Consider the following 24803-nt stretch of genomic DNA (forward strand, 5'->3'; position numbering starts at 1 on the left):
GGAGTCATGTCAGGGGACCTTGGGAGCCAATCTGCTTGAGCTTCTGAGTGATAATTATTCATGGGCTCCTGCCTCTTGCTCTTTCTCTCGCACGGTCCCACTCTGCAGACTCAGTGCCTTATTCAGTCTTCTCTCTCGCTCTCTCCGCTGCTGTAGCTGGACCCTTCGCCTTCTCCACCGCTCAGCATCTGCACATCCCTACAATGGCTAAAACAGCAATGGGTAAGGCATCGCGCCTCGTTCTCCCTCGGCTCGACCTGGAGCCCACCTCTCACCTTCTCTCTTAGAGTTTTGAAGGCATTCAGAGATATTTTATAGAGAAAAAGACGTTAAGGGTAAAACAGGAACCGGGAAGGACGAAGGCAGTTCTGGGGGTTTGGGAAGGGCAAAGAGGGTGTCTATGGAAATCTAAAACTAAAATTTTCTTTTGAAAGGTAGAAGCAGGTAAGTTGCCCTCCCATGGGTAGAGAATTTATTCTGTTTCCATGTTTAAAATTAGGGCTCAATCGTGGGGGGTGGGGGGAGCTACCTTTACTGTTTGCCTTAAATGGGGTTAAGGGACATTTTGGAAAGTGCTTTGTAACATCCTTTATTTCTTCTCTAGTTAAAAAAAGAAAATGGGGAAGAGGAGGGCAAGGTGAGGGAAAGAAAAAACAGAATGCGAAGTCAAATCGGTCCCTTCTAGGCTGTTTGAAAGAAGGGTGGAGACTGGGGGGGGGGGTGGGGACGGGTGGAGAACGGGGCAAATTTTATGGTATTGTCTCGTCGGAGAAACCGCTAGTCCTGGGGCGCGGTGCGGGGAGGTTAGGGCGGGGGTGGGGGTGCTACGCTCCTTTGTTTTAGGGAAAGGGAGGGGAAGGAGAGAGGAAGTCGGGGAGGGCTTGGAGGGCGCGGGTGGGCAGCTGCAGGGGCGGGGAAGCGCGCGGTGGGGAGGGGTGGAGGGACAGCGGTTTCGAAGGCACTGGGGTGGGGTTTCTTTGTGTGAGGACGAGCGGTCCCAGGGGGAGGCACCTGCAGCGCTGGGCGCACAATGCGGACGGCCCCACCCTGTGCGAAGCCGCGCCGGCGCCCTCACTCCTCCCCGCTGCGGGGTGCAGCAGCATCAGCCGAAAGAGGGCCGGGTGGGGAACGCAGCGCGACGCCCAGGAGCCCAGCCCGGGAGGGACAGCAGGGCCACGCCCCGCGCTTCGCGCTCTTGACTCCCAGCCTGGGTTTCCGAAACAGACCCGACCATTGCCCCAGCCTTCCCGGCCCTGGCCTCATTGTTCCGTTTTACAGAGAGAGGAGGGAAAAGGTGGGTTAACATTTTTCTTTTCAAAACCACATAGGGTGGCTAGACATTGACGCCGATGAAGGCTTCTTTGAACTCATTGATCATTTTGGGTAAAAGCTTCGGGAACCTAGGTGTGTGTAGACATAATCATAATACAGATCCAAGAGAGGCCAACTTCTTAAATTGAGCCACGCGAAATACCCGTCTTGTAGGTCAAACAGGGCCGAAAAATGGCAATTTTCATAGGCTCAACCTGTATCAGAGAAACAGTCCAGACACAGAGATCCCCCACCGGTCGTGCGCCTCTAGTGTCCCACGGTTCTGGCGCTCGGTGGCCCCGGGGGTGGACAGGCAGGGAGGGACCCGAGGTCTGGTGGCTGCTGGAAGCACCCCTCCCCCGGGACCCAGTGCTGGTTGCGGAGAAGGGAAAAAGCGATGGACAGGGCTCTCTCTGCACAGCTCCGCCCTGCCCCACCCTTTCCGTGGTGCTGGGAAGACCTCGGGCTCCGAGGCTCGGCAAGGAAACGGAGCTGGGGAAAGGCTGTTGAACGGTCTGCAGTCCTAGAGCCCCTTTTTGCAGCCCCGCAGTCCAGAACAGCCCAGACACCCCTCGAGATGCGCAGACACCGGCTTTGCTCTGGGTCCTGGCGCCGAGCCCCTCCCAGCCCAGAGGGTGGCTCTGCAGAAAAGCTGGCTCGAGCCCCGCCCGGCCACACAAAGGCGCGGCCCCACCCCAGCCGGCCGCAAGACCGCAGAGGTGACCCCTGCCCAGGGGTGCGGGAAGGGTTTTTCTCTTCTCGCTCTCCCCCAGCCCTCGGAGCTCAGGCACTTTCCCCTAGCTGAAACCCTCGGCCCACGCGCGGTTCTCTATTATTTCCCGGGACGAAGACCCTTTGGAGAGTCTCTCTAGGAGGACCCTCACTAATCCAGCGGGGCGCGGCTCGGCCCCACCCCTCCCAGCTGCGACCTAGACCAGTCAGCCGCTGGCCGGATGGGGGCGCACTGGGCGAGCCGGCGCGTGGAGCGCTGCCAGCCCTGCAGAGCCCAGCGCCGCGCCCTGTACTCCCCTCCCCCGAGCTGGGCGCTCGCCCCCGCGGGTGCAGCCCGGGAGACCGGTTTCTGCGCAGTGTCCTGAGCTACCCCCGCTTCGCACAGTTCGCGGTTCACCCGCAAGTCCAGAAAGGTTCTCAGAATGAGGGACAGGGGCGATCTCGCTCTGCGCTCTGCACCCCCACCAAGAGGTTTCTGCTGCAGGAGGGCGGCTACAAACTCATCATTATCAATATTACTTTAAATCATTATCATTATTATTATTATTTCATGACTCGACGGCCTTATGTGTTCAAAAGGTTCAAGGGATTGAATTTGATTAAGGATTATTAACCTTTGTTGCACTCACTTTTCTTCCTTCTACTCCTCCCTGCCTTCTCCCCCACCCCTTAAAAAAAGAGTTTTTTGTCCTGTTGTTCATTTTACATTATAAAGCGAATGTATTTTCAATCCCTGTCCGGATCACGTATGTTCATGTGGGTCGGATATTACGTGCAGGTGCTTACTAAGAGTAGGATTTGTGTGCCAAAGATTGCTGGAAAATTCTCCGCACATAATTGTTACTGCAATGGGTAAAATTATACATATACAATTAAGAGGTTATGACTTTCACTGTATATTCCATAAGGTTATATCTATCAATATATAAATACAGGTTATGCAAAAAATTTTAACTGTTTTTTTTCTTTTTTTCTTTTTTTGAAACTGATCTTCCAATTGCTGATTCTTGATACAGTCTCAATTCTGCACAGAAACCTGGATCTTGAAATGGTAGCCACTATCCCATTAATAAAAATCCCACCCATAATATGACAATGCAAGGGTCCTTTCTGCCATGAATACGCTGTATTTGCAAAACATGAAAAGAAGTACAACCTCCGCAATATTAAAATAACGGATTTTGACATCGTTTCAGTTGCAAAGCCTAATCAATTAATCACCAGGGCGGGTGCTTTTTCCTGATTCATTAAACAATTATTCAGCATGATTGTACTAGGTGCATATAGAATTCCCCATTATCTTCTCCAATGAAGTGGGCGCCTTCTAAATGGATATATAAATAACCAGAAGTGGAAAAATGAGCATTTGGTCAGGCTTTCAAGACAAAACTAAAAAAGAAACAGCAGTAGCTTACCAATTAATGATATATGTGATTAATACCTGCTGAGTAAGCTGAGCCTGCAATAAGCACTCTGTGACCCAGTGTATTCCTAATACACATGGCTAGTATGAGGGTACAAATTAAAATACCTGGTGATATTTGTCTACACATGTTAAAATTCTCTGAAAGTACATTTTGAAATAATGAATAATTAAGATTGAATGGTTTTTAACATGAAAATCTGGAATTTTGTTCAGTCACAATTCGCGATGGTTTTGTGAAGTAATTTGTAGTAAATTATTCCATGCTAAGGGGGAGGGGAGTATTTTTATTGTTAGAACAATTGCCTCTGCTCTTAATCATTAACATTTTTAGCAGGATTTTATTTGTTGCACTAAAAACACGTTTGCTCACTTTGGGGATTTTTTAATTATTAATGGATAGATTCTGGAATAAGCATTCAATCGTGTGGCCCAGTATGTCTTCTATCAAATAACCGGTTCTCTGTGATGAAAAGGCTGCAAGAGGTTACATTGTACCCAGATTCAAGAGTGCCCTTCAGCCATTTCAGAGTGCCAGAAAGCTGATTCACACAATAAGATAGTTTTCCTCCCTGTAATTTAGGATCGAAATAGTTATTTAATTCTGTGAATATCTAGTAGTTGCTATCATCCAGAATTTTAAGTTAAATCTGTATAGTTAAAAATGAACTGGGAGATGAATCGATTACATATTTAACTGAGCATTTTTCTCATTAATGAATCCAGACCATCTTTAGGAAAATTCCTGATTTAGCGATCACCACTGTTTTTTACTCCAACTGAACAGAACTGACTTATATGCCCTATTCCCCTGCAATAGCTCCTTGCTCACAAGCCTGGATGAAGCTGGCCCAAAGCTACTTGCTTTGGGTGTGGCTGCTCCCAAGCTGCTGATACCTAATTCCAGCTCACATCAATTTCCTATTGGTTCTTGGGAAAATACACACTATTCTGTTGTCTCAGGGTCTGTGACCTTATATGAAAATGCAAGACATCTGTCAGACAAGAAGAAAAGACCAAATCAGAGAACTGAGGCTGGTTCTCTTCCCTACTTCTCTCAATTGGAAAACCTTGGAGTCCACATTACCTTTCACCCCACTAGAGGGCAATCAAGTTCTCTTAAGAAATAGATGATTGATTTTTTTTTTTTTTTAATATTTTCAGTGTTTATTTTTGAGAGAGACAGAGACAGCGGACAAGCAGGGGAGGGGCAGAGAGAGAGGGAGACACAATACTTAAGGAGACTCCTGGCTCTGAGCTGTCAGCACGGAGCCCGACACAGGGCTTGAACTCACAAATGGTGAGATCATGACCTGAGCAGAAGTCGGATGCCTTACCAACTGAGCCACCCAGGCACCCCTGATTTTTTTTAACCCAGTTTCAAATGCTATTTAACCAAATCTTTTTTTTTTTTTAATCTGGAACATTCAGTTGCTTGTTCAATAAATTAATGGCATACTTTACCCTAGTGGATGAAAAGAGTTTGTTCACCTTTTCAAGGAGAACTACTTGGAAGTAGGTGTAGACCCTGGTTAGTTATTCTGTTACGATTTTACTTTGTAGTTTCATTACCTTGCTGTTACATCACTTATGTTACTTTTGGGAGTTTGTAGTGGATGAATGGTAGAAAATAGTCAGTGGTAATAGCAAAATTATTTAGGAAGAGAATGTTTTAATGTTTGAATAAAGGAATAAATTAAACAAAAACATTATTTACTTATTCATTTGTTTAAAATGTGCTCCAGATGTTGTGGACACACCTGAATGTCAATGTCCACCTTCAGGGAGCCTGCAGGCTAGCAGTTAAAAGGTAGACACAAAGTGATATCTGAGGAGAGGTACCAAAAACAAGCAGAAACTAATTTTTAGGATCATCAAAAATGGATTTTTTTTCATGTTTGCATTGGCAGGGATTTTTTTTTTCTCTTATGTTTCATGAAACTATAATCCATCTGTAAAATATTTAATAGTTTCATATTACTGTGTTCTGCTAATTTTAATCTGCATATGAATTACCTGTGATTTGCATTAAAATGCAAATTCTGATCCAGAAGGTCTCATTGAGGCCAGACATTCTGCATTCCTAACAAACTACCAGATGATGCTGATTCTAACCACCAAACATACCAGATTTAGAAGTAGAGAACTGTGATGTACAATAAGCTTTGATAGTAGGTCTTAATATTTTCAAATGCATGGCAATCCTTACAAAATATTTCATTTCCAAACTCATTCTTTTAGGGATTGTATACCTCTGGGAGTTATGTGTTCTCTGTCATCACCTTCTCTTAATTGGATTTTTAAAAATATATTCATATTGTAGCACTCAGCAGAAGACCTTCAAGAGAAAGGTGGAAAATGAGAATTTGGCTCTGTGTGTGTATCTAACACAAAATGAATATGGCTTGTGGCACAGTTGGGAAGATGACAAATCAATATTGCTAGCTTACTATTATTAGCAAAACAATGTGCAGAACAGGAAGTTCAACACACAACCTTTTAGTTATGGGATAATCTAAAAGTCTGTAACCCATTTGCCATATAGCTAATTTGCTACAAATACTCCACATATTGTAGAAATTAAAACAGAAGATGGAACAGCACTAAAATTGCTTTTCAACATATCCCATACTTATTACTTACCCAATTGAATTTCTTTCTGGATAGCACATAAGAAAATTATTAATAATTTAGTGAGTGTGGGTGCATCATTGGAAACAGATTACACATGTGTTTTCTCCTTACTTAAGCCAATAAAGGGCTTCCATTATTTGATACTATTCAAGAAAGTCAACCCAGAGGAAAAAAATTGGTCTTTGAAGAATACTATTAAAAATACCATATGTCAGTCCTCCCATGCAGTGGGTGGCTGACCATGCAAACATTACCACATTTCTGGAAATGCAACCTGAAAAATTATACTACTTAAAATATCTCCAATTAGAAATACAACATTTCCCAAATAGGGCACTAAAAGCATAGTCCCAAATAGAACTGGCCACAAAGTTGGTAGGATATACTGTTAGTCAACACAAAGTTGGATTAAGCCTCAAGGTTATCCCTTCCTTTGCTGTTGTTGTTGTTGTTGTTGTTGCTGTTGTTCATTAACAGGTTTTTCTCTGCCATTGTTTTCTTTCAAGATTCATTTTTCTGGCGTAGACCTAAACCTTATAGAGTGTCTATGAGAAATGACTTTTATTTATTGATTTGACCCTTATGTAGCATACATAACAGGCTAGGAACTAAGCACTTTGCACATATTAGTGATGTTAATCATCCAATAATCCTAAAAAGTAGGTACTTTTACAGATGAGGAAACTGAGGCACAGACAGATAAAGTGATTTTCACCCAAGGTCACACAGTTAGATACAGAATTTGAGCCCGGGCCATCTGGTTCCAGAATCTGTCCTTTTAACCAGTACTAGCCACTCTTATTTGCTCCGTGGCAGAAGTGTTCCCACCATGGAGGTCAAACTTGTGAAACCTCCAGTTTGTCTAACAACCCTGAGATGCTCTTATCCTTTGCTAGCACAGACATACTTTGAAGAGGAAATACATTCAACCTGATGATTACTTTTAAGACCTAACCCGGGATTCATTGAGAATAATTGCCATGATTTAGGCTTTGAGGGAGAAAAAGCTCTGAGGGGGTATAATGTATGGAACACATGGCTGTCTGAAGGCTCAGCTAAGAAATCAGCAGGGACTTTGGGTGGGGACACAACAGGATGACCAGGTCTGGGGGGGAAACAAACAAACAAACAAAAAAATCTTGACTTAATGTAATCAATATCATCATGGCTATCGCATTTTAAAATGGGCCCTTACCTCCTTCCATAAACACCAGATATTTAACTTCAATATTTTGTTTTATGAAATAAATCTAGAACTAAAGGAGATATACAACCCAGGCATCCACAGTTAGTATAATCATTAGATGTTCTTCAAGACTCTTCATCTTATTACGTCAAAAGCAAGCAAGCAGGAGGAAGGCTCTGAATCCCTTGTGAAACATTGCTAATTATCTTTTAATAAAGGAATCAGGTCCTGTCATTTGTCAAGGAGACATTTGCAGTAGTAAAACCTGTGTTTATATAACCCATTTTTATTAACCATGATTAAAGATAACATTTTGTGTACATTTGTTCTCACAAAACACTTTTATGTGAATATAAAGGTTAATTAATGCATTTCAGCAATCATTTTGCTAGTCATCTGGAAATATAGCTTCTCTAGGAATTGTACTTAAGAGAAGCAGCCATACCTTAGACTATAAAACCATAACAAAAATTTTAAGAGTTTTCTCACTTGCTGGGCCCCTGGGTAGCTCAGTCAGTTGGGCATCTATCTATCTGACTTCGGCTCAGGTCATGATCTCACATCACAGCTCATGGGCTCTAGCCCCGTGTCAGGCTGTGCGCTGACTGCTCAGAGCCTGGAGCCTGCTTTGGATTCTGTGTCTCCCAATCGCTCTACCCTTCTCCCACTCATGCTCTGTCTCTCTCTATCTCAAAAATAAACATTTTTTTTAAAAAAAATTTTTTAAGATTTTTCACACTTGCAATTTTGTTGGCCTCCAGATTAAAATATTTAATATTTGGAAAAATTACAAAATTCAAAAAGTTTGATCAGAAGTAGATAATTTTTGTGGAGTACCTTAAAATAATATTGTCTGGGATTGATTTTTTTTTAACCAAAATCATAAAGCAATGCCTGTAAAAGTGCTTATTTAACAGTTATTCTTTTAGAATAATTGTACTTTCGATGTCAGAGTTTGTACATCGTCCACAGCACAAGTAATTATGTAATTACAAACAATAGATCATCAGAATAAAAAAAGATAATAGATCATCAGAATATGAATCTGTTAGTCTTTCAGTTTTTCAGTGGTAAGTCTTTATATCAAGATGAAAAGACATGGATGAAATTTATCTAAACCTAGTTCCACAAATACTCACACAAGAGAGCATTTTAAACTTTACATTTTTATTAGCACTCTACTCCCTCTTTAGGGATTTTTTTTTTCCCTATAAACTGCAGCCACAGTTTGATTTCCATTCAGCAAAACCACTCACAGTAAACCTAATGATAATCTTCTAGTTCAGGCTTCCTAGTAGATAGAAGCCAAATGCACATGACAAAGCTCAACTTACAAGATATTGACTGTTGCAACACTGGGACCCGAAAATTTTATCAAAACGTTACTTGCCAGTGACTCTACTTGCTAGAGTCACTTCCAGACTCTCACGGGGAGGGGCGCTAAGCTGGTCAGGCAGTTGAGCTGACACTAGAGTTTCTGAAGCCTCCTTGGGAACTCTGCTTCCAGACATGTTGTCTTTATGACTGCAAAGTTCTTTTTTATTCCCAATACCAATATCTACTGTGTTATTTAAATCTTGGCAGCTTTATCTGAGAAGTGCCAGTTAGCATCCTTCTCATTATCGTCATTCAAACACATGAAAAATTATGAGTCAATTCTAGTCTTTTGATGCACAGATTACATGATCCAAGACTCCTGTCACTTGAAAATTCTCATTCTACTTCAGACTCAGTTTTTCCTTTTATATTAAAACAACAACAACAAAAGAGCAGACAAACACAGAAGATTGAAAATGTAAAGTGTCCAAAAGAAAAGTTAGATAGCATGATCTATGTTGGACCTTGTAGTTCTTAGAAAATATTTACTTGCTGTATCCTTCTTAGTCTTCATATAGTCCCTATGAAATGGGAATAGTATACATGTTGCTCTGTTTAAAATGAATAAATTTAAGCTCAAAAGAATTTACCGGGTCTAGTTCATATGTGTAAGCTTCAGGCCATATACATATACATTTTATATATAAAATATAAATGTATATATATATTATCATATATATGTAAAATGTGTATATATATGATTATAATGGTGTAATATGTAACATATAATATGTGTAATATATATCATATAATTTAATATGTGTGATATATATTACATATTATATATAATATATTATTATAATGATTTTTTGATAAAAAATAAAACTAATAAAGTTTAGCACTTAGTCCTGTAAGTCCTATAATCAAATATGTCCTGTAATCAAAGATGCATATGTGAGGGAAGTCACACACTAAACATATTTGTCTTTAGTCCAATGTCGTTAATAGTTAATGGCAAGATTTACTAAAGTAAAATAGATTCAAGCACCAATTCTCCTCTGAAGCCTATGCCAAGTATTGTGAGAATAGAAATGAACATGATTCTCATGCTTGGGGAATTTAGTCTTTTGAAGAAGACAAGATTCTGTACTTACAAAAAGGTTGAATACCAATAGTAGTAACTTAAACCATCACTGGAAGCCTCCACCACTTTTAAGTTTATTTACTTTGAGAGAGAGAGAGAGAGCGTGAGTATAAGCAGGGGAGGCAACAGAGAGAGAGAGAGAGAGAGAAAGAATCCCAAGCAGGCTCCACTGTCAGCTCAGAGCCCGGTGTGGGGCTCGAACTCTTGAGCCATGAGCTCAAGACCTGAGCTGAAATCAAGAGTCCCAACGCTCAACCTACTGAGCCACCCAGCTGCCCCTGGAAGTCTCCACCACTTTAATAATTTTGTTATACTACCCTACAATTATTACAAGACAGTACATAATTATACACAAAGAACATCAGTTAGGAAGTACTGTGATCTACCCAAAGGACAAAATTAAAATATTTAACTAATCTCCTCTATCAACCAGACCAGCCAGGAAATCCCTTAGTTAAAATGCTTCTCAAATTTTACTGAGCATCAGCAGCACTTGGGAACTTCAGATCCCACCCCCAGAAGTTCTGATTCTGTGGGTCTGAGGTGGGTCTCCTTAATTTGCATTTCTAACAAGCTTCTGGGTGGTGCTGATGCTTCTGGTCCAGAACCACACTTGGATTAAACCTAATGTCAGTGACCAGTGGGTACCTGGAGCAGTGGGGGAAGAAGCATGGCCCTCTGGTGTGAGTTCCCTCCTGACAAGCTCAGCAAAGTGGACTCAAAAGAATAGAGGACTTAAGCCCCAACAGCTCCACCTGTCTCCACATGCTGCTGGTGCTGCATTGCAGGAAGAGGCCAGGAGCAGGATCCTGACGCCCTGAGCTCTAGTCTTTACTCTCTCAGCTAACCAACTTTGGTCAGGTCACTTTTTCTCTCTCTGCCTCTACTGCAGCATCTGTAAAGTGGCAACACACTGCCTTGTCTGTTTCAGAGGGGCCTTTTCAGAACCAAGGAAGCAAACGTGAAAGTGATTGGTACCTGTCAAGTACTCTGTAAATATAACCCATTGCATTTTTTTGTCATTAAATAGAATGAGTGGATATTTTACTCGTCAAGATACCAATGCACATTTAGAATGAGTAACAAGGAAATGAGGAGTGAAGAAACTGAGCCTTTTGTTTTTTGAAAAATACTTTCTAAATAATAAATTGAAATAAAATGTTGAGTGATTTGCTTGGACAGCAGTATCGGATATTTTGAGGGGCTTGTGCTTAGGTTTCATCCAAGATTCTTCTTTAGAATTCTTAAGTGGGCATTGGCTGAGAAGCAACAACTAAGCCACCCAAAGTTTAATTTATTACAGTCCCCACTCAATTTTTCCCCAACCCAAGGGAACGGTGGTAAGTAGTGACCCAAGATGGTACCCTCAAGCTAAGAGAGATGGGCAAAGCAGGGGTGCCCCTGCAAAGAGAAATAGAAAATGCGAGAGGGTTGACAAGGAAAAGGTAACACTTAGTACAGATTTTTCTGCTGGTTCCATGATTGCCCCTTGCCAGCACCACCTTGACCTTCTCTACCCTCTGAGTCTAAGTCTTCCCTCTTGAGCAACTATACAAGCAGGCCCACCTTAGACAAAGCAACCCAAGCCCAAATGTTTAGGTGTGCTGAAAGCTTGGTTTAAAGCTGCCTCCAAAAGTTAAAAACGAAAAGGAAAAGTTCTGTGTAATAGGAAAAAGCAACTTGTCATGGAACTTAAAAGAGTGCAAAATGCTATGAAAATTTAAAACAGTAATATAAATTCCCCCTTCACGCCCCCGCCCCAAAAAAAGCTTAGGTCAAGAATGTTGCTGTTATGTGTAAGAGTGCATTCTGGCAGATTAGAAGTGGGTTGCGTATTAGATGGACATAGTTTTGAACCCTGCCCCACTCGTCATTATCAGATACTCCTTGTGCAAATTATCATTTCTATGCCACAGTTTTCTCAGTTATGAATGGGGAAAATAATACCACTTAAATCACACGGTCGTTATGAGGATTAACTAATCAATTGAATATCAAGCACTTTTAATAAAAAAAATTAATCTCCATCCAAGACTCCCTGAACAGATGATGGAAATATTAAATAAAAATAATCATTTAAAGTAAACATCTAAATTCTTGGACTTTGTAAATTTCCACATGTAGTAACAAATCTACTAGAAATTACTTGGAATTTAAGAAATGATCACTACTCAGTAATTCTTTGTGACAGAGGGAGAGCTGATATATTTATGATGCAGCTGCCAGTATAGTATATCTCCAAAGCAAATCCATTCTGGGGAACATGCCAGAATTAAAAGTACACTTCTCTTGCATTTATTTCTCATTTTATGTTTCACTGTCCTATTTCATATCTCATCCTACTTCAAATACATATAAAATATCAAAAAAAATTGACCCTTCTTGCCTGCCCAGTAAGGTTCATCTACATAAGATGTCACATTCTGTAGAAATAAAAACTGATTCCAGAAACATTAAGATGTAAAAGTCTACACTGAGGTCTCTTAAAGGGCAGGAAAGGGGGGGATTATATGACATAACACACACACACACATACACACACCAGACACACAGAGTCTCTTGTCCTTACATTCTTATTAAACCACCAATTTCATCTGAACCCCATCACTCCCCATCACTGGGCTGTTGCAAAATCCTTCACACCTGATTCTCTAGTCTTCTCCCTACCTGGCACTCTCCTGACCTACTACTGCCATTTCCAACACCCTTCTTCCAATTAGACCTTTTCTTTCAGAGATAACTCCAGGAGTTTTTCCCTCTGGATCAATTTAGTCTCCCTCTTCTCCTTCCATTAGTAGATAAGTACAACAAAGACACCAGAGCCAAACAATATGAACATAGTATTCCTTAGATGACTGTGGTGGTACAAGGCTATGAATACGTAGAGTTTCATATTATTCTTCAATCATTCGTGACAGTAACACCTTTTCAGTCAGTAGTGTTTCAGGTACCAGTCATTATAAATGTAGAGGATGTTAGCAGAACGTAATGACTAGAATAAAGAAACTAGGAAATCAAATTAACATTCGTTGGGTTTCTGACTTTACAAAGGCTTAGTTAATAATTGACTACCAATCTAAAAGATCATTTTAAATATTTTGCCTCTAAAACTTAATATAAATGTGTGGTATATAAACTTGCAACTGTATTTACGACATAACTGAGAACATGATAGAAATATGTGCTTACATTTATAAGTGCTACATAGGTCTTTTTCAAACTAGATTCTGTTGATTATAGCAATCTCCATTTCTCCATACTTTCTCACAAACATAGAATAATGACAAAGGAGGACCTTTACATGAAAGCATTAAAATAACATAAGTCCTTACAAGCTCATAATACACTGTACAAGTTCATCGCACAGGGTAGGAAAGTTCAGTTTTAAAGAAAATGTAGGCATTGCCTCATTAAAAAAAAAAAAAAAAAAAAAAATTCTAGCTAGGTTGTGAAATACCTAGCCAAAACACAAGGTGGAGAGAAAAGAACTGCATCTCTCCTATCAACCAAAAACTTGGCTTGGAAAAAAAGAAAAAAGTTTTGTAGTAGAACAAATAAAAGAAAACGAAACTCAATATTTAGGATGAAAATTTTTTCCAAGTGGAAGAAATATTGAATTAGGGAGCCTTGAAGGAATTAGATTTCAAATTTTGAAATTTTTCTTAAAATGAAACCTTAAAATGGTGTTCCCAGTTGCAGTCTGTATTGGTCACAAATTGCAGTATATGTTACAACATATCCTAGAGAAGAAATGCAGAAAAGTGTAACTTGAGAACACTGGACTTTGTGCCCTGCCTGCCTGGCCAAATGAAAGCTCACCCATCTAAATACAAAGGGAAGATGTCACTCATGAAAAATAAACAACAAATAACGAATAATCCTGAAGTTTTTCTACCCAGAAAACTGCATGTTTTATCACTTCTGATAAATTTTAGAAGTGAGTGGGGAATATGTAATATATAGGGTAGTCAACTAAGAAGTCAAGTAGGATTTCTCAGAATTGCTTCTGGGAAAGGATTTGTACTCCTTGAAACAAGTAACAGTAGGTTTCTCAAGTCAACCTCCAGTCCAGCTTTTCTTGATCTTTCCTTCCGGTGAAGTCTGCGAACAGATTTCCTGTCTCCTAGTATATGGCCATTTATCACCAAATAGCACCTTCTGCTATCATCTACTTTGTCATTTATTGTTCCCTTACTATGCATGAGCCGCCCACACATCACATGTCCTCCCGGTGCTCTTTTTCCTCAATTTTTATGGCAACCCTCAAGCAGGTTTCATTATCCCCACCTGACAAGGAAGGAAAGCCAAGGAAGTTAAGTGACTTGCTCTGCAGTGCAAACATTCAGAGCAGATCTAGGTTTCAAATCTAGCGCTCACTTCACTGCACTCTGGCTTCCTCATCATGAGCTGTCCTTACTTTGTTTTGCTGCAGACACTTCTTTGTCTTAGATCCAACTATATTGAGGGCTGTTTTTTAGTACACGATTATGTTTCACTCACTTTGTCTCCCCTGTAATCACCTCTGTGGCTGACAATAATAATACTACTATTGTCTAACATGCATTGAATACTTTGTCAGGTTCTGTGACTATGCCGAACACTTTACAAAGGGTATTATCATTCCCATTTCCACAGGTGAGAAAGGGAGAGAGAAAAAGTCACACACAGCCAATAGGTGGTGGGTCAGGATTTAAGACAAATCAGTCCAATCCCAGAGTTCAGCTGGTTAACCACTGTGTCTCTCCTGGACATCGTAGGACCTCTGTGTTCATTGACTCGATGACATAAAGATGAACTAAGAGAAGCTGGCAGAATTGTACCAAATAAGGTTCCACAACATCTCACTATAGCCAAGCCCAGTAAAGCTTCAAAAGGTCACTCAAAGAATAAAGATTAATTTGCAGAAGACTCATCTTCACTAACAATATCATATCAGTACAGCATTTCAGTTTCTTAACACATACCTAATTCAATCCTCACAAAAATATCCTGTCTCCATTTTGTGGATAAATAAACTTCTGTTCAGGTTTAATAAATTGTCTAAGGTTGAAAAGATCCTGAGCTAGAGCATAAGTCTTCAGCTCCTATTCATATTCTTCCCATGGGGGAGGTGGGGGGAAGGAACACAGCATATAAATGTAAAGGAAACATTGACCTCTTTTTCTCCTTGAATAGAGAGTTGATTACCTGCTATTGTGAAGGATAAAGGTGGTGGAGCTTTCTTAAATTCTGCCAGGAAACTACACAATTATGGTTGTACCACTCACTAGTGCCATTTGGAAACTATCCACATAGCTATAGCTAGGGCTGTAGGGAGAGAAGCAACCAACTTCAAGTATGCAGAAACACCAGTCTGTAGCAGAAAATGAAGCTAATGAATTTAGTGGGGAGAACAGTTGAGCTCAATGTGGCTCTAACATCTGGGCTCTTAACTCCCACTCTATACCTGGTTTCAATGGGAAAGCCAGCTGGGCCACTGACTGATTCAAGTATCCTTTGCAGCTGATGAACAGCCCCACCCTGCTCAGCAACCCATGGATAAGTGTTTACAGCCCATCTTCTAACAGCTATATGTACTCCTACAAGTGGGGGGAAATACAGAAAACATTAAATGATAAGTGTTTACAGCCCACCTTCTAACGGCTGTATGCACTCCTACATGTGGGGGGAGATACAGAAAACGTTAAATGATAAGTGTTTACAGCCCACCTTCTAACAGCTGTATGTACTCCTACATGGTGGGGGGGGGAGGGGTGGAATACAGAAAACATTAAATGAGACACCTTCCCTCATCCTCAAAAAAATTTAAATATAGTTGGTAAGAAATAATTAGCAGCAAACAAACAGGCAAATAAGGGCCAACCTCTGTGAAACAAGACAGGAGAATGATTGTCTTTGAAAGAAGAAACTCAAAGGCCCTAGAGATGGAAACCATTATGCTTGATTCACTTCTGTTTTTAGGAAGGTACAAACCCAGCCTTACGGAATTGCATGAGTCACAACTGTTGGAGACATTTCTGAATTGGCACCACATCCTAGGACACAGATCTGTCCTGCTGTATTATTACTTGGCAAGTGTTTTGAAGATGTGAGCAACATTCCCAACCACAAGTCTACTCTTTTATGAATAATGTTCAGGCAGAATAAGTCTATAGAAAATAAACCATCAAATAAAATCAACATGATGCCTTTGCATATTATGTATGACCACGTTGTGATTTGCAAAATAACATCAGCAACTTATGCCAAAATCCAATCCACATTTGTCTATACAGACCAAACACTTGATTCCCTTTTCACCTTCAGTTTTCTAGTATTTATCACCAAATCATGTGGTATTTTCTGCCATAAATAAATACAATGCATAAGTTATCCCAATCTCATTCAATCAGTATAGCAACATGTAATCTTCTCCACATCTTAAGATGAGTGTTACGAATTCAAAAGGAGTTCTAGCTGGTATCCAAAAAGTTTACCTTGTGTGCACCGTTTATTCTGGCTAATGTTATACATATTGAAAGCCAAACTAAATCTTACATGTAGTATGTGGGAAAGTGAAATTTTCCCTAATGGTTTGACAGTTTGAAACTTAAAACATGAATTGCTTTATGAAGCATATTCTATGTTATACTATTTTATGTAATATAAATATTTATTATGAAATGCCAAAATTCGAAAAAAGGAAAAATTTTGCAAAGTAGAAATATCAAGAGTAAGTTGTCCTTTTCTTTAAAATGTAATACCTTAAAATAATCTGTTTAAAAAACATCAGTACAGAAAATGCTTACTGCAGAAAATGCAAAAAAAAAAAAAGATGAATCTGTATGTAATGAGAAAGTTACTCTATTTAAAGACAAAATTTGCTAAATTCGTAGAATCCAAAAATTCCAGAGCTTGGAGCTATTAATTGTAGATGCGGAAAAGGTCCAAATTGCTTAAAGGACTTGCTCAAGGTCTTAAAAAACCTGAAGTTCTAAGAAGATCGTAAAGGCCCTGTGATGCAGTCACCACGTCGATGCTTATTTTCCTAGCTCTCACATGGGATTAGTTCAGACTTGTGTCACTACACAAGATCATAGTTTCACTTGAAAGAGTTGCAATCCATTTCATAATTTTTTAGAGTAAAAGGACAATCCATTGTTCCTGACAATTTTGTAACTGGAAGGAACTCCAGAAGTAATAACAGTACACCTATTGCAACAAGTACCATACATCCCAAGAACTTTGTGTCCCTACCTGAGGCTGTCGTCTTCACATGAAGTGAAATTTGCTTTCCAAGAGAAGCTAAATTGTGTGGCCATCTTTGAAGGGCTGTTCCCAAGTGCTCTGAAAGAGGAGATTAAAGATTTCCCAAGTCTGGGGTGAGGGGCAGGGGTTAGAGTGGAGAACTAGGAACTGCCACAATGCAAAATAAATGCTTTTTAAAGAAAGACACTGATTTTTTTGTAAAGTCTAGCATCACTTCCATTTATGACACCCCTTTCCCACCTCTGTTTTCCATTCTGTCCCTGCCACCAACATTGCCCCACCATCTCTCACCCCCACAGGGGACCTTCAAAGAAGTAAAGGTTATTAGATCTCATTAGAAATGAGAATAACATTAAATGATTTAGGAGCACGTGGTGGCTCAGTCAGTTAAGCCTCCAACTCTTGATATTTGCTCAGGCCATGAGCTTAACAGTTGTGAGATCAATCCCTGCATCAGGCTCTGTACTGACATGGAGCCTGCTTGGAATTCTCTCTCCCTCTTTCTCTGCCCTTCAGCTATGTTCTCTCTCTCTCTCTCTCTCTCTCTCTCTCTCTTTCCCTCCCTCCCTCCCTCCCTCAAAAACAAACAAACATGATTAGATGATTTCAATGATTTCAAGGCTTCCTTCCAGTTCTAAAATTCTGTGGCTGGTGATTCCAATTGCATTAGACTAAGTTGTCTTTTACATTTTAATCCTGTTTGTAGCAGTGGTGACACAAACTGTGCATTGCAGAGGCTTCAGACACCTATGTACTTGCTTTGTATGTTGCTTTACGTGCCCTGCAGAAAAGTATTACTAATTCAAGTTCTAGTATACAATCTGATGAATCCTATTTCAGAAAATGAGTCGTTACGTGGCAGAACTTGAGGAAGTAGCATTTAATTTCCAAAACGAAAAAGCCATTGTCATCACACAGCTAGATTAACCTGAACGGTTTCTTCCATGCTATTTGGCAGCCTTGAAAATGGGTACTGAAGATCATCATGCTGTGGAAACTGTAACATTAAGATGCTTCGTTTTCATCTCAAAGGCTCTGTTACTCTCACAAATTCCCAGAGGCACCCAAGAATAATATCACTATAATAATTTTTTTAACATCAGGTAGTTCTAAACCTGACGCACATACTGTGCATTTTACAAAATTTCATTAAATGAGACCCTGGAATTCTCATTACATTTTTGGAAGCAAGCAAAACGACTGCTCTTCCTACATGAGATTTTTGTGGACTTTGCCTGAAATGGTTATTTTCTGTTAGTTATTTATGTGCCATTCATTCCCTACGAAAACATTTAGGAATACTAGTATAAAGTATAGATTGTATACTATCCAGATAAGGATTCTATCCAGCGAAACCTTAAGAAATATTATGTGGCAATAACACCAAGCTAAAATAACTTTTATTCTCAGTTGATGCTAGTAACTATTCTAAGTACTATGTATTTTGTAAGACATACTCAGAAATAAAACAGCAATAGGGAGCTTTTCAAATGCAGAGAAACTTCGCACTATTCCAAGAAAGTACAAGTTTACGTAGAAACTCTTCAAGAAATACGCTTTCATCTTTTAGCAAGTTTTCAGACTGAGAGAAGAATTAAATCAAGATTAATTTATAGGGCTTGTCACACAAATTGCTGTTGAGTCTCTGCTTAATCCTACTGTGTTTTCATACAGTGTTTTATATAAATTAACGTATTCCAATATACGAAGATGAACAACCCCGTCTTGTGACTGATATATAGTATTTCCTTTGAATTCATTTTCTGTGTCCTCATTTATGTAAACCACTGGTCCATTCAAGGGGAAAGCCAACTGGCCCATTAACAGAGGTAAAGGCATCTGAATCTTATATGACAGGGTTTTTTATTTTTTTTTTTTTTTGCAGTTGTGATAACAGATTTGCATTTTTCCATTTCTGAAAGTTCTTGCTTTCACTGAGAACATAATAACTAATTTACTGTATTTGTAGTTTTGTACCACTTTATTCAATGCAAAGACACAAGTCATGGACTTCATTCTAAATCCATATGAAATAGAAGCAAGAACTTCTTTTTCTGGAGAAAGGTCACACATTACAACAAAGTGAAGAAGGAAGCTAACATCCTTATCATTGATAACCAAAACATTATTTATTCTAGAAATTGAGCCCACAAATGCAATAATTAGTCTGCGTAGGCACTGTGATCTTTGCTGAATTAGAAATGAATGAAAATGTTTTTCTAGTCTTCCACCAAAAATATTAAGAAGTAATGGGGAGTGATTTAAATTACTTAGGTGCCACATTAAGCAATTATGGAGACACAATTCAGGCCGTGGCAGCCTCAAATGACAGCTGCATCCGGCTCAGGAGACTACAGGGCAGGGAAGAGTCGTTCCTATGTGAGAACTGTACTTAGCCAGATGGACCAACTCTCCTGAGTGTCTGAGATGGCTTTCTGTCATTGAAGTGCCAATCAATCGAGCTATCATTTTAAGCTTATTCATATAACCTGGCCATGTTGAGGGCTTAAAAAATATATCCTTTAGTACTCAAAATTAGCTTGGTAAGAAAGTCTTGAAATATAAACAGAATAAAGTGCTTTCATTACTCCTATAAACCAGTGTAGTTTTATCTCCATGTAGGACTATAAGAATTTCTTTCATTAGAGAGTGGAAAAAAAAGGACCAAACCCTGCACGATAAGTAGGATTCTTATTAAACTCAGCCAGAGCTGTAACTGGAATGAGGGTAAGGTAAGGTCTCAGATTGGTACAATTTACTGCTCTTATTACCGTCTTGATCACAAGGACTGATTCATGTCATCCAATTTCTTTTCCTTGTCACAATTGTTTTGCCAAGAATCAACTGAATTGAAATTTAAGAACCTCCTATGTTTCTGTACAGCCCAGTGATGGGTTGTACAGCTTTGACCTTAAATGTCCCCTAATTTGATTTGATACCTATTCCTGCAGAAAAAGTATGCTGTATCAGCTGATCAAACATTAATCTTTCAAACCCTCCTTGGTCATTATATCTTAGGAAGCCATAATTTGGGGGGTGGGGGAGCGGTGGGTAGAATGAATATAGACTGAATCCATTTCTGTACTAAGCCAATTAGCATTACATCATCATAGCAGAAATATCTAGAACATTATCTCATATCAGTGATCTTCTGGGATGTTAAAATAGATCTTCAAAAATGTGAGATTTATTTTTTCATTTAAATGTTGAATCTTAAATTACATTTTCATCAACCATATTCATCAACCTTTTTTTAAGGTCCAAATTCAAGCTAATGTACTATATACAAGTGTTTTAAATAAAATCCTTTTAGTCTGTTTCATCTTTCAAGAAGCAAATCACAGTGGTAGAGTTCCCAAAAGTATTTCTAAATGGGATGACAGATTTGACTTTTAAAAAATAATCTGACCTCAGTCTCTAGGATCCCAAAGCAATCGAACTACCAAATGCAATACACACACACACACACACACACACACACACACACACATACACGATATGGTCAAAATCAAGTTAAAAGGAGGATGAAGAGTTTAATTTATGACCTGGAAAAGAAAGGTACCAGAAACAGAGCTGGAAGCTTACTGATTCTCATCTATGTAAAGACTATATATTTAGAAGAGTAGGGAAATAATTATATATGTGTGTTTGTCTATTTCATATTTTACTAAATAAACATAACCTCTCTGCTGCTTTAATCTAATCTAATCCAAGATCTAATCTGACCATGAAATCTCAGTATTGATCATATTGTTCTCCTTGATGCTCTTTGTTCCTCAAAGGAAAAAATACTCTTCAGATTCACATACACACATACACAAAGGAAAAAGAAAAAAATAGAGAAAACTTGGTAGTCGTCTGCCAAAATAAATCACTCTTAAAATATTCAATAACTGAATCATGGGAATCTACTCCCAAAGCCAAGAGCACACTACATACACTGTATGTTAGCTAACTTGACAATAAATTATATTTAAAAAAATATTCGATAACTGATTCAAAGGAGCTTTTTCCTTAAAATACCTGGGTAACTACCACTTGCTCCACTTGCCTCATTAGCTGTGTTACAAATGTTAAAGATATATTCAGTCGTATAAGAATATATACACTCAGAGATCCTTCTGAGAAACTGTTCCTGAGTTTTCTAGCCATCTCTGCACCAATATTTACTATCCAAGCAAAACACACAAGTGAGAAAAAGTTATACTTTCTTTCTGTAAATCTCTATCCTGAATTTATAGTCATGGAGTCAGTAAGTCACACGTGGAAATTAATTAAAGAATAAATGCCAAAGAAAAATGGGAAGAGAAAAAGATCTTGGATTCTTTATTTTAAAAGTGGGTAGTAGGGGCGCCTGGGTGGCGCAGTAGGTTAAGCGTCCGACTTCAGCCAGGTCACGATCTCGCGGTCCGTGAGTTCGAGCCCCGCGTCGGGCTCTGGGCTGATGGCTCAGAGCCTGGAGCCTGTTTCCGATTCTGTGTCTCCCTCTCTCTCTGCCCCTCCCCCGTTCATGCTCTGTCTCTCTCTGTCCCAAAAATAAATAAACGTTGAAAAAAAAAATAAAAGTGGGTAGTAGTAGTAATATACATCATTTTCTTGTTAAGCACAATCTGTAGATGGCCAAGGTGTGTGTAACGCATCTGAACAAATTGTTGGAGGAAGTAAAGAGCATTAAAAGCAGGACACATAGAGTCAGACAGACATACATTCAAACTGAACTCCACGCTTTATGATCAGTTGGATGTTGGGCAAGTTACTCCACTTCTCTGCATCTTTTTCTTTCATCTGTAAGTCTAGTCTAATTATAATACCTTCTCATAGCATTATTCAGATGATTGAATGAAAAAATTCATGCAAATATCTTAGCCCAGAGCCTGATATATTGTTTGTGCTCAATAAACAGCAGCTGTTACCATTATTCACAGTTCCTTGTAGCCATTTGGAAGAATGGAAAACAATGTTCAAAAATCATTAGGTCACATGGATATTGCAATAGAACCGTTATACATCATATGGGTTACATTTTAAATGAATTCACTAGACAAATGCGCAAACTTGCACACATTAATAGTTAATAGCAAATGCGACCAACTATGAGAAAAATTATATGGAATTACCTGTTGCCTCCCACATCCTTACAAACATGCTTACAATTCTACTTCGTGTTGGGATGTAGTGAAAAAAATTAATATATGCCGAGTTCCAAACACTGATGAACGGACCTATCAACTTAAAGTGTGAAATATCAATAGTGAAACGTTATTAGCACATTTCTAATAGCCTTCGCATTTGCGTGGGATTTTTCATTGTTGGTAAAAGACGGTTATCCAAATTACATGTATTTCAACCCACACTCTATATTCTGCTAGGCCAACTCATTTTACTGGGCTCAGTTTTAGTGACACTTGGAAAGCTTCCCTGACCGCCCAACCACAAGGATTTCTTGCTCTCTTCCCTCTACCCTTGGTTCCAAATACAGTTGTTATTTACTGTCCATTCTTCTTTCCTAAAGTCTCTTGGATCTTCCCTTTCTTTTTCCGTTGCCATTTCCTACTGTTTTCTTAAGCCATGCCACATTTCCTGCTGAACTTCACTCAGTTGTGTCTTAAGTGTATCCCTTGGTAACAGATCTTTCCTGTATAAAATGGCTAGATAAATCTGGTAAGAGGCTTTCATCAGGTCACCCTCCCTTTCAAAATGTTCAATGGCTCCCTATTGCTAAGATCATTGTGATGGCCAAATTCTAAGAGCGAAAGAAGAGATTTTTAATGGCTTCAACCGGGACTTCCAGCTAACTCACTCATTTTCATCTCCGTGCCTCTCAAACTGCCCCACAATAAATATTCCTAAGAGTGGACTCAAACCTGATGCTTGAGCTTAAATTTCTTTTAAGTAACCTGTTTAAAATTCATGATATTCTGACGTTCTAGTTAAAAAATATAACTGTGTTTGCTTTAATGTGAACACATTTTAAGTCACCTTCTCCCTCCCTTGCTTTCCTCAACACTGTTCAGTCCTTACAATCCAGGTCCTTTTGCTGTGGTTGCTGTATAAAGTACAAGTCACCCAATTAAATTTGAATTCCAGAAAAAGCAAGGAATGGTTTTTAGTGTGTCCCATGCAATTTTTGGATTAAAACTTAACTGGGCTTCCTGTATTTTTACTTGAGAAATCCGGTAATCCTAACTGTAAATCCATTTCCTGCCACTCTCCCCATGGCACCAGGGCTTTGAGATTCTTCTGAATTTCTAATACAAATCACCTGCGCCTCCCCCAACACCCTAGTTTCCCCATGATCTCTGTTTTTATCCATACACTCCATATTTTTACATCCAGATACCCCACTTCCCAGATGCAAAAGCTTTTTGAGAATGAGGATACTATTACATATCTCTTTGTAATTCCATAATGCCTCACAGAAACTCCTGATGATTTATGGTCATCAGTGGTGACCATAAATGCTTGTTAATGGAGAGATCGACTTAGAATCAATAAGCAATAGCCAACACTATTTATTAAGAAATAGCTTTCTGGGGGCGCCTGGGTGGCTCAGTCAATTAAGCGTCCGACCTCGGCTCAGGTCATGATCTCATGGGTCGTGGGTTTGAGTCCCGCATCGGGCTCTGTGCAGACAGCTCGGAGCCTGGAGCCTGCTTTGGATTCTGTCTCTCCCTCTCTCTCTGCCCCTCCCCCTCTCATGCCCTGTCTCTCTCTCTGGGTCTCTCAAAAATAAATAAACATTTAAAAAAAAATAAAAACAATAGCTTTCTTTTTTTTTTTAAACAATTGCTTTCTGTTCCATCCAGACCTGTGCTGTGAAATTTTTCATAGATAAGTAAAATGTAGCATTTGCCCTCTAAGAACCTATAGTTCTGTAAACAAAAATTACACATCAAAAAGTAGTAATGAATGACCCTAGACAATATAGAATCACGTAAAACGGTATATAATCAAGTACAGCCAACTAAAGACAATAGGAGATCAATGTGGGTAGCACCCCCCGAGCGAGGGAAACGCTGGGAGGGAAGATCTGAATTGGGATTGAAATTTTGGCAAGAATTTAGATGAGAGGAGAGGATTAGGAAGGGCAATGCCACCTGGGGGAAAGTTTGGGAAACTGCACCCAGTGAAGAGGAAACTTCTGCCTTTAATGCAGAGCAACAGTCAAGAGTTGTTTGGGTTGTAGCTGCAACTGGTTTTAAGCAGCTCCCTAGGATTCAGAGCAACTATATGAGTGAGAATCTAAGCAATGGCTGCTACTGGGTATGTTCATGCCATGTAGAGTAAAGAATAAATCCAAACCAGCAATAAATACAATGTAAAGGAGAGCCTGGGTGGCTCAGTCTGTTAAGTATCCCACTCTTGATTTTGGCTCAGGTCATGAACTCTGGGTTCATGAGATTGAGCCTCACATCAGGCTCAGCACAGAGCCTGTTTGGGATTCTCTTTCCCTCTGTCTCTGTCCCTCCCCTGCTCACTCTCTCTGTCTCTCTCAAAATAAAAGAACTTACGTAAAGAGTCTCTTAAGTAATCACCCACAAAGGTCAATGGGGTTTTGTCCCCAGACCACGTAGCAGAGGAAAGAAGAAACTTTTTATCAATCATGGTTATCATACATTACACATAGGGCTTTAAAGTATTAGCCCCTGACAACTTTTATATCCCCTGCCTTTATTAAATTATCAAGCTTAACAGAGCAGTGGCTTTACTGAAAATTATTGAATTTTGTTCACAAGAAACTGAAGACAGTTATTGAGGAGTATTTTTTTTTCAGTGGGAATTCCTCTTCTCCTATAGCTTTAATCAGT

The 24803-nt window shown here is 39.5% G+C and overlaps 1 protein-coding gene across 1 annotated transcript in view; it reads left to right on the forward strand.

The window, feature by feature from the left end:
• Nucleotides 1–24803, forward strand: part of STMN2 (stathmin 2) — a 47466-nt gene continuing 22663 nt past the window's right edge. The window contains exon 1 of the mRNA XM_003999916.6: nucleotides 1–222. Coding sequence (XP_003999965.2) covers nucleotides 204–222 — 19 coding nt within the window. The 5' untranslated portion in view covers nucleotides 1–203. The remainder of the gene's footprint in view (nucleotides 223–24803) is intronic.

This window comes from Felis catus, chromosome F2 (genome assembly GCF_018350175.1).
Source record: "Felis catus isolate Fca126 chromosome F2, F.catus_Fca126_mat1.0, whole genome shotgun sequence".
Classification (NCBI taxonomy): Eukaryota; Metazoa; Chordata; class Mammalia; order Carnivora; family Felidae; genus Felis; species Felis catus.